Genomic DNA, 10,896 nt, shown 5'->3' with positions numbered 1-10,896 from the left:
ATTTGGATAGGGTGATCAATTGGAGGCCGTGGTCTTTTGATAGATGGCTTCTATGCATTCAGTCCTTCAATGGATCCATGTCCATTAATGAATTAATGTTTAACAAAGAGGAGTTCTGGATCCAAGCCTACAACCTGCCTTTTAACTGCATGAATCAAGAGGTTGGGATCCAGATAGGAAACAGTCTGGGAAGGTTTATTAAAGTACATGTAGATGAAAGAGGCATTGGATGGGAAAAGTTCCTGAGAATAAGGGTGGAGCTTGATATAACCAAAAAGTTCTTTTAAGGGGTATGTTCATTAAAGTGTGGGGAAGAAAACATGGGTGTATTTCAAGTATGAGAGACTGCTTTCCCTCTATTTCAAATGTGGAGTCATCAGACATTTGAACAACTCATGCTCAAACCAAGGGGGTGGGGAAGGGCAGAGTCAATATGGGGCATGGTTAAGGGCTCCTATAGTAAGGGAGAATGAGTTGCAGTTCAAAAGATATGGTGAAAGTGCTGATCAATCATCTAAGCCTGAACCATGGCCATGGAGGGAGAGGAGGGAGGCCAAGGATGAAGATAATACTAGTAAAGCAGATTTCAAGGAATGGTGTCAGGCGCCTACAAAGGAAACTGATAATATCGAGGAAAAAGGTGATGGAAAAGGAAAGGGGCAGGTCCTAGGGGATATGCAAAAGTCAAAGTCTGAGACTGAAGAGAGAGCTATAGGAATATTAAAAAAGCCAAATATTGTACCTTTAGGCCAGGATGAGGAGACAAGTGACATGTTGGGAGTGGTGGAGTCAGGATTAAGTAAGGGAAAGAATGTTTTGAAAGAGACCAGATTTGACCTTAACTTTGACAGAAGACCACCAAAGAGTATTGAAACCTCGATTGATCTAATGAAACAGGTTCAGGATTTTAATCAGATTGTTTCCAACCAAGTTAAAGTACTTGATCAAGTCAAGAAAACTGCCAGCTGGAAGAGGAGGGCTCGAGACATATGCATAGAGAGATGCTCCTTGGATGTGGGGGCTATATCAGATTTATACTCAAGTAACAAAAGAGATAGAAGTTCTCTACTAGCTATTGTGGACCAGAACATAACAAAGAAAATTAAAGTTGAGAAAGATGACAATCTTGTTTCCCCTCAATTTGATATGGTGGAGACTGTGGAACAGCCCCACCAAGACAAATGAGTTGCCTCAGTTGGAACTGTCGGGGGCTTGGGAACCCCCAGACAGTTCATGAACTGCACCTATTGGTGCTTAAAAAGTCCCCATCCTTTGTGTTCTTTATGGAAACAAAGTGTAAAAGAAACAAAATTGAAAGCCTCAAGAAACGTCTGAAGTTAGAAAATAGTTTTGTAATTGATTGTAAAGGAATGAGTGGTGGGTTTGCTTTCCTTTGGAGAGAAGACATGGAAGTTATAGTGCATACATACACTCAACACCACATTTCTCTGATGGTGAAGGGAGCTGAGGGGGGTAAGGAGTGGTTGCTGACTGGTTTCTATAGAAGTCCCAATACTAGTAGAAGGAAGGAAAGTTGGCAACTCCTTCAAGTTATTAAACCAGAAAGTTCCATAGGGTGGGTGTGTGTTGGGGACTTTAATGAAATACTCAACTTTAATGAGAAATGGGGAGGGGCCTTAAGACTAAGTGCTCAGATTGAAGCTTTTAGAGCTGCTGTTGATGCCTGTGGACTATGTGACATGGATTCTATAGGTAACAAATTCACATGGACTAATGGAAGACTTGGGGGAGCCTTTACCAAAGAAAGACTGGACAGAGCTCTTTGTACTGCCAATTGGCTTGAGACCTTCCCTAACTCAAGAGTGTTTATTCTTCCTGCCTTGAGTTCAGATCACTGCCCACTGCTAGTCAGTTTTGAGGGAAGTCAGTCTTATAGGAACCAGAGGGACAAACCCTTTCGTTTTGAAGCAAACTGGGCTCTGAGGGTTGGTTTTCAAAACCTGATGGAGGAAACCTGGCAAAGCAACAAAGATTCAGAAAATAAAATGTTTGCTATTAAAGAGGGGATTAACCAGTGCAAACAAAAGCTCTTACAATGGGATAAAAGTATGAGGGGCCATCCCAAACAACAGTTAGCAGAAAATATGGCTCTATTGATTGATCTTCAAAAAGAAAACAAAGGCACCTAAATGAGCAAGTAAAGCAGGTTCAGAAGGCTATAAACAGACAATTGGAGGAAGATAATCTCAGATGGAAACAAAGAGCTAAGCAAAGGTGGCTGAGAGAAGGTGATAGAAATACCAGGTTTTTTCATCAAAGTGCCTCCTTCAGAAGAAGAAACAACATTATCAAAAGGCTGGTGGATGATGATGGGCAGGAAGTGTATACCACAGAGAACATAAGTTCCCTCTTCCAAGTTTATTATAAAAATCTATTCTCAACATCTTCACCAGGAAATTTTTCTGAAGTTTTGGACTCTATAGAGTCTCGAGTCACAGAAGAAATGAATGCTACTATCACAAGGCTCTACACTCCACAAGAAATTGAAGAGGCTCTCTTTCAAATGGAGGGCCTCAGCTCTCCTGGTCCTGATGGCTTTCATGCTAGTTTTTATCAGAAACAATGACCTCTCATTGGTAAACAGGTTTGTGAAGCTATCTTGCAGGTGCTGAATTCAAATGGTAACCTCTCTGTTGTGAATAACATCTTCATTAACCTAATTCCCAAGAAAAAAAATCCCACCAAAGTTATTGAATTCAGACCCATTTCCCTGTGCAATGTTATGTATAAGCTCATTTCTAAAGTAATAGCTAGCAGACTTAAATCAATCTTGCCTCTCATCATATCCAGTTCTCAATCTGCTTTTGTACCAAATAGACTCATTTCTGACAATGTAATAGTGGCTTTTGAAGCCTTGCATACGATGAAGTCTAAAATGACAGGCAAAGAGGGTTACATGGCTCTAAAACTAGATATGAGCAAGGCATATGATAGGCTAAAGTGGAGCTTTATCAGAGCTGTGATGTGCATAATGGGCTTTTGTAATCAATGGATAGATTTGGTGATGAATTGTATTGAAACAGTATCATATGCTCTTCTAGTTAATGGAATTCCTCAAGAACCTTTTTATCCTTCTAGAGGCATACGACAAGGTGATCCCCTGTCACCTTATCTTTTTATTATGTATGCTGAGGCCCTTAGTTGTCTTCTTAGTAAAACTGAAGATAAGGGATTGATCCATGGGGTTCCTATTGCAAGAGGCCAAATCAGAATTTCCCACCTATTTTTTGCTGATGATTGTCTCCTTTTTTGTAAGGCCAATGCCATTGAATGGGGCAGACTTTTTGGACTGCTGAGAAAGTATGAATTAGGCTTGGGGTCAAAGGCTCAATCTGGAGAAAACATCCATAATTTTTAGTAAGAACACAGCAAGGATCACACAACAATATATCTTATCCATTGCAGGGGTGAGACATGGTTTGACATATGAGAAATATTTGGGCTTGCCATAAGTGGTTGGAAGGCTCAAGTACAAGACCTTTAAGGGCATTTTAGACAATATTAGATCAAAAATCAATAATCACAGGGTAAAATTACTGTCTCAAGCTGGGAAGGAGGTCTTCATCAAAGCTGTGCTTCAGGCACTTCCAACTTACACAATGGCTGTTTTCAAGCTTCCCAAATCCCTGCTTAAAGATATCAACAGTGTGATTAACAACTTTTGGTGGGGGTAGCAAAACACTGAGCACAAAATTCACTGGATATCATGGGATAAGATGGGGAAAGCAAAAGCTGAAGGGAGGATGGGCTTTAGAGACTTTGAGGCTTTCAACAAAGCTATGCTGGCAAAACAATATTGGAGGCTGATCCAACATCCAGACTCTCTGGCTGCTCAGGTGATGAAGGCCAAGTACTACCCTAAATCCACCTTTCAAGAAGCAAAACTAGGTGCGAGACCCTCATATGTATGGAGAACCTTCCTAGCAGCTAGACCTTTGATTGAAGCATGATCTTATTGGAGGATAGGAAATGGGAGTCAAGTGCACATATGGAAGGATAAATGGATTCTCTATCCAAATCCTAGTAGGGTACAAAGTAATGTTAGTGTGCTGGGGATTAGTGCAACAGTCTCTAACCTAATTGACCCTCTCACCAAGCAATGGAGAAGTACTATGGTGCAACAGATTTTTAATCTAAGAGAAACTGAGATCATTCTTAAAACTCCCATCAACTCTCTTAATAGCAGAGATAGACTAGTATGGCAAGGCACAAAAGATGGTGTTTTTTCAGTAAGGAGTGTGTACCATAAGGAACTAGAGAGAACTCACCTCCAACCAAGTCAAGCTTCAAGCAGTTCTTCATTCAAGACAGTTTGGAAACATATATGGCAATTAAAGGTGCAACCTGGGGACAAAGTATTCCTTTGAGATCATGCCTTGAGGCCTTTCCAACAAATTCAAATCTCTTTAAGAAGAGAATAGTTGAGAACCCCCTTTGTCCAATCTGCAACTTGGAGGTAGAAGACTCAGCTCATGCACTATGGAGATGTGAATTAGCTAAAGATGTTTGGAGCCAATGTTCAAAAAGCTTACAGAAATGTCATCAACCTTACATGGCTATGCTCCAACTACTAGAAGTCTTAATTCAGACCATGGACAGTCGAATCATACAAGAATTTGCAGTAGTGGCCAGAAAGATATGGTGGAGAAGAAACAAACTCATTTTTGAAGGCTCATTTGCACACCCGAATGCTGTGGTGAGGGAAGCAAGAGGTATATTGGATCTGTTAATTGAAGAGGAATCCAGACAGGATCACGGGCAGGCTAATACATTAGAGGAGGATTGGCAGGCTCCTCCATCAAACTGGGTCAAGCTGAATTGGGATAGTGCAGTAGATAAGGCAAAAGGAGTAATTGGAGTGGGAGTAGCAGTTAGGGACAGTTTTGGTTATACAATTGCTACCATGAGAACTAATAAACATCTCTTTCCCGATCCACTACTAGCAGAGGCTTTTGGAGCACTTAAAGCAGTTTAGTTTGGTTTGGAACTTGGTCTATCTCAAGTGATTGTTGAAGGGGATTCATTACAAGTCATTAATGCTCTGAGAAGTGATAAAGAAGGTTGTAACAGTGTAAGTATGTTTGTGTGTGAAGCAAAACATATTCTACAAAACTTTGCCAAGTGGGAGGTTTCTCATGTTAGGAGAAATGGCAATACAATGGCTCACTTGTTAGCAAAATATGCTCTTTCCATCCATGATCATATTGTAACCTTGGGGGTTCTCCCTTCTTGTATTCTTTTGGGATAATTGAATGGAAATGAGTTACGTTTCAAAAAAAAAAAAAAAAAAACAAAATATTAAAGGCGGAGATATATATTCCTCTCTCACCTTCCAAAATCACAAACCATCGAATCCATTAGGCGAACCCAACACATCTTGAAGACAAAAACTTTCAATCGAGCCAAACCCACCTAATAATCCTCGAATAATCCATTCTCCAAGGAATTCGCTGGTGCTAATTCACCAGCTCCCTTCGTGATAACCACGACCTCGTCCTCGTCCTCCTCCATCGCTGTCGTCCTCCTCGTTAACGCAGCCACATCCGCCGCCAGGTCCTTGGCCCTCTCGTCCTCATCCCCAACCACCGGCATGTGCCCTTAGAACAACGCCATGTGCTCGAAAAGCTTGTCCTTGTGGGAGTTGCTCGTCTCGCACATACACATCCACCTGGCCTCTCCGCAATGCTTAAGATGGTTCTTCAGGTCAGGCACCACTGAGAAGCTCTTCTTGTTGCAGCGATTGCACGAGTACATCTTAGGGCAGTGGATCCGCTTGAATTGGTTCTTCACGCAGATCACCGACTAAACTTCTTGTACAACCTGTTCCGGTTGCACCCCTCGTACGGGCAAGAGAACTTGGTATCCCAGCTTGGCTCGGCGCATAGTTGTTCCGGCTTGGCTAAGGCCTTGGGGGTCTTGTACTGGTTCCCGTGCGCTCTCATATGTTAGACGAAGCATGAATGAATGGAAATCTTATTCATTTCATTGTATTGATGTATCAATATATACACAAAAGAAAGAGAATAAAAAAGGAATAAGTTTGTTACATATAACCGTAGAGAATAACAGAATTTGTAATACTCTATTGTTCCTTTCTAGTCTGCACACCTTATGTTTGTGATCAATTATCCTCATGTGTAGCTGAGTCTGAAACAGAGGTATATATCTTAATATGCCCCTTTGAGTCTAACGGTGTATCTATAACATTGAGACTCGTCTTGAAACCGAAGAAATTTGTCAACAACCATTGATTTTGTTAAGACATATGCAATTTGATCTTTGGAGCAAAGGAAACTTTAAGCGTGCTAGCAGCCACCCTATCTCTAACAAAATGAAAGTCAATATCCATATGTTTTGTTTTTGAGTGATAGACAGGGTTAGTTGAGAGGTACGTCGCCCCTAGGTTGTCACACCATAAACTAGGAGCTTGAGAAAGCTTGATGCCAAGTTCACACAACAGAGTCTGTAACCAAATTAGTTCAGTTGCTAAGGAAGCTATCGACTTGTACTCAGCTTCCGTTGAGGACCTAGCAACAATTTATTATTTTTTGAAGCTCCAAGTGACGAGGTGTTTGTCGAGATAGACCCAAAACCCTCCCGTGGAACGACGATCATCTGGACAACCCCCTCCCCAATCGGCATCCGAGTAAGCTTGGAGAGTAAGACTTGATTTGGATGCAAAGAACATACCATCATTTATGGTGGCTTTCAAATATCTAAGGATGCGCTTCAAGGCACTCCAATGAGGGGCTTTTGGGGAATGCATGAATTGGAAAACCTTGTTGACGGAGTAAGAGATGTTTGGTCTTGTCACTGAGAGGTATTGCAAACCTCCCACAATGCTGCGATATAATGTATCATCCTCAAAATCTGGGGTATCAGATTTGGAAAATTTTATGGAGGCAGCCATTGCTGAGGACATGGGTTTAGCATGAAGCAAATTGCTTCGGCTGATAAGATGTTTGATGTATTTTCTTTGGGTTAAAACAAGTTCATTAGTGGTGTAATCAACTTCAATAACCAAAAAGAAAGACAGAGAACCTAGATCTTTTACTGGAAAGGCAAGTCCTAAATCATAATGAGATCAATGATTGCCAACTGTTTTTAGGATGTTATGACTATATCATCCACATGTATGAGCAAATACATATGAATGTCATTGCAATTGAGAATAAACAAAGATGGGTCTGCTTTAGAGGCAATAAAACCGTAATCAAGGAACCAGGAACTTAATTGGGCAAACCACACTTGTGGTGCTTGCTTAAGCCCATAGATAGCTCTCTCAAGCTTGTAGATGTGGGAAGGCTGAGAATGATTCACAAATCCTTGTGGTTACTGCATATAGACATCATCAGTGAGCACACCATGTAAAAAGGCATTTTCAATGTCAATTTGATGCGAAGACCAGCCATGAGAGACAGCGATGGATAGAATTAACCGAATGGTGGAAGGTTTCATTACTGGGCTGAAGGTGTCATGGCAATCAACACCTGGTTGTTGATGAAAACTTTTGGCAATGAGATGTGCCTTCCGTCTCTCAAAAGAACCATCGGCTAGGGTTTTAGTGCGAAAAACCCAATGGCATCCCAGCACATTCGTGTGAGGTACAGGAGGTACCAAAGTCCATGTTTGATTCCAGATGAGAGCTTCGTATTCCTTAGTCATGGCCTCCTTCCATTCTGTGTGTTTAACAGCCTCGAAAAAACTCAATGGATCATCTGGTACACCTACAGAGGCAGTGAGATGATTTCGAGTAGGATACAACATGTTTCCATCAGTAAAACTTTAGGGACGAGAGGAATTTGTGTGGGATCGAGTGATGATAGGAGAGCGAGGTGGGATAAGACACGAGTTTGGGATATTCGAAATAGAGGATGGAGAGGATTCGGGAGAAGGGTCAGAGGAAGGGTTGGTGTTTGTAAGAGTATTGGGTTGGAAATTGAAGGAGATTGAGTTGTGCCATGGTTGATGGAAGAGAGCAGTATATGGATGCTTGGATGTGGGCCTAAGATGGAGGAAGAAAAAATGGGTAAGGAGGCCGTCTGGGAGGGAGATGGACCAGATTGTGGTTTAGGCTGAGTTTTGGACAGAGGGAATGAATTTTCGTGGAATATTACATCACGGGAAATGTACATGTGATTAGTGTTTAGGTCAAGACACTTCTAGCCTTTATGGGCTAGGCTATAACCTAAGAAGAGACATGACATGGACTAGAAATTCAATTTGTGAGAGGAATATGGTCAGAGATTGGGTAAGGGTGGGATAGTAATTTTAATTTGGGGAATGGCACCAGGGGTCATATCCTAGAGCAGATGGCTTCCTCTGCTTCTTGGACAGCTGGCAGTTTCTTAATGGTTTGGTTGGACTTAATATGTAATCTGCTTTTCCATGAAGAGAAACGGAGTAAAGTCATTTTGGTAGTATAGAAAATAAAGCTCATTTGCCATCATTCTTGTTCCAGCAAGAAAGCTCCCAGTTCCAGTGGTTAAAGCTTGAGGTTGTTTTCATTTCCACCAATAAGAGCCGCTTTTCTTCTTCCACTAAATAGAGAATATTAAGTACATTCTCTCCTTGAATCAAGTACATGCAACCCAGACCCAAAACAAGGTACAAGCAATTTTTCTTTTCTAATTTATTTCTTATCCTCCTTCTGCCTTGATTGATCATTTCTGCACAAATATTTAGCAATGTTTTACACAATATAACTACATATTTGCTGCTTCATTTCAATTGTTTTTTGTTTCTTGACTTTGGGATTATTTAGAATATTGGGTTGCAAATGCAAGTCTTCCAACACACCTTTAGACATTTTCAATTTTAAATTTTGCATTTCAAAAAGGTATAGAACACAGATATGCCAACACTTTTGGCATTTGGAAAAAATCTTATTGGGTAGCAAATAGATATCGTAAAAGCTAGTAGAGATTATTGGTTGTTTTCTTAGATGTTTCCCTATAAAGATGAGATTTCAGTAGAGACTATAAAGTGTCATCCACCTCTATTTAATACATAGATGTAAGATACATGGTTGATTGTTAAACAAAAACAGAACTTCATGGCAGTTTTGGGTTTGAAAATTTCATATCTATAATAGTAATACACTTTATAAGAAGTTAGTAATTAAGTTAAAATCTACTTATAAAAAAAAAGTTAAAACCTAATAGATATTCTAAATGGACGGAAAAACCACAAGTATATAAAGTCATACATCTAGTAGAATCAGTCTTTTGGTAGATTAAGAGCTTCAGCTTAAAAAAAAATGTTCAGTGAGCAAGAAAAAAAATAACAACTTTATTTTTCAAGGTTTAATAAAAAATGCAACACATATGGAAGTTGCCTTTAACTTTTATCGATTTTACAATAACCTGAAAGGCACTTCAGAATCCTACAAGGGGGCAACATTTGCACATTCCCATTACTATTGATTTATCTATGAACCCCACAAAATGAATTACAACAGGAATTATATCCATTAAATATTCTTAGTTAATAAATGTATGATCTAAGGTGGGTGAATATTACTTGCAATATTAGTAATATTCTAGATACATCTATGTGTAGCAGTGAACATCAAACATTATAAATCTGTTCATCTATAAAGGCATTCTCTCTAGTGGTCTATTTATAATGATTTACTCTATATATAGAGGCTGAATGATCTATTATCTGGGTTTAGTATGTAAATAGTATATTAATTAGTACTTACTAGTGTTTTGTTTGCTACATGTTACAAGTTCTTCAATTGAATTCAAGCAAAGGCAAGGATGTGGAGATCTGTAAAGAGCGGAAGAAGGGGGCGACTCCGACACTCAAGACCGATCATATGTAGCACTCTAGATTCAGAAGCATTGCCTCCGAGAAATATTTTACGAGACGAGGTGGACCCAAATGAATCAACTCAAGCAGTAGGAGGTGCAGGTGTACAAGTGCATGGAAGCAGCATAGGGTGGAGAGGGGAATATTAATACAGGTAAGCCTTTCGTAGTACTCATAACGTATGCATCTTTTGTGATCAATTTATAGAGGAGTCAAATTGGAGCATTTATTCTGGTTTGTGGATCTTATTTTAATTCTTGATTTAACTCCATACATTTTCGAGATATAGATCCACCTCTTCAGAAACGGGGTCGAGGGACTGCGTGGGGCACACTATTTGAACGCCTTTAGAAGGTGGGTAAGGTTCCTTTGGATATAAAGGATGGCCATCGAGGTCCTTCGTGCGAGAATGCCTCCATCTTCACTGGTCGAGTTACGTGGATCATTAAAGTATATGCTGACAAGAGGCATGAAAGTTGGAGTTTTGTACCTGAGGAGAATAAACAAGAGCTGGTTGACCGGGTTAGGGTAGGAGAGTTATTTTATAGTAACCAATTAAAATGTAGTTGTTGACTAATTTCGCTTATAGTAAGTTTGCTGAAAATATGTAACAACAAGCATAATTGAACTTGCAGGCTGATTTTGTATTGGATTGGGGGAAAGACAACCATCGGGAAATGGTTGTATTGCATTTGTCCGAAAAGTATAATGCATATCATTATGAATTGCACAAAATCTACCAAAAATATGGATCGCATGAGGAGGCCCTGCGTGGTGGGACACCCATGGTAGAGAAACCTGTTTGGGAGTTGCTTTGTGAGAGGTGGGCAAGCAAAACATTCAAGGTATATATGCCTTAAATTTCAGCTTCAAGTATGGCTATCGATGTTACCCCATATTTTTTTGGTTTGCGTTGGCTGTGATTTATATATATATATATATATATATATATGTATATGTATAGATATATATATTGCTGCCTTTTAAAATTACAGCAGCAAATGTGGAAAATGTTTATACATTTTCTGGGTAAAAAAATGTAGGAGAAGTCATGAATAA

The 10,896-nt window shown here is 39.9% G+C and overlaps 3 protein-coding genes and 1 pseudogene across 3 annotated transcripts; 1 reads left to right on the top strand and 3 right to left on the bottom strand.

The window, feature by feature from the left end:
- Positions 1-4,345: 4,345 nt before the first annotated feature.
- On the top strand, positions 4,346-4,996 carry LOC118349632. The gene has a single exon (XM_035695127.1). It carries the CDS (start codon positions 4,346-4,348, stop codon positions 4,994-4,996), a length of 651 nt encoding a protein of 216 aa, XP_035551020.1.
- Positions 4,997-5,359: 363 nt separating this feature from the next.
- On the bottom strand, positions 5,360-5,963 carry LOC118349631 (annotated as a pseudogene).
- A 599-nt stretch (positions 5,964-6,562) lies between these two features.
- LOC118349630 (uncharacterized mitochondrial protein AtMg00810-like) lies at positions 6,563-6,931 on the bottom strand. Its single transcript, XM_035695126.1, has one exon. The coding sequence runs from the start codon at positions 6,929-6,931 to the stop codon at positions 6,563-6,565; it is 369 nt and encodes a 122-aa protein (XP_035551019.1).
- Positions 6,932-7,353: 422 nt separating this feature from the next.
- On the bottom strand, positions 7,354-7,788 carry LOC118349629 (uncharacterized mitochondrial protein AtMg00820-like). The gene has a single exon (XM_035695125.1). The coding sequence runs from the start codon at positions 7,786-7,788 to the stop codon at positions 7,354-7,356; it is 435 nt and encodes a 144-aa protein (XP_035551018.1).
- Between the last annotated feature and the right edge of the window lie 3,108 nt (positions 7,789-10,896).

The sequence above is a fragment of the Juglans regia genome, chromosome 10 (genome assembly GCF_001411555.2).
Source record: "Juglans regia cultivar Chandler chromosome 10, Walnut 2.0, whole genome shotgun sequence".
Taxonomy (NCBI): domain Eukaryota; kingdom Viridiplantae; phylum Streptophyta; class Magnoliopsida; order Fagales; family Juglandaceae; genus Juglans; species Juglans regia.
The sequence above is the reverse complement of the archived record's forward strand: the minus strand, read 5'-3'. Positions and strand labels throughout refer to the sequence as shown.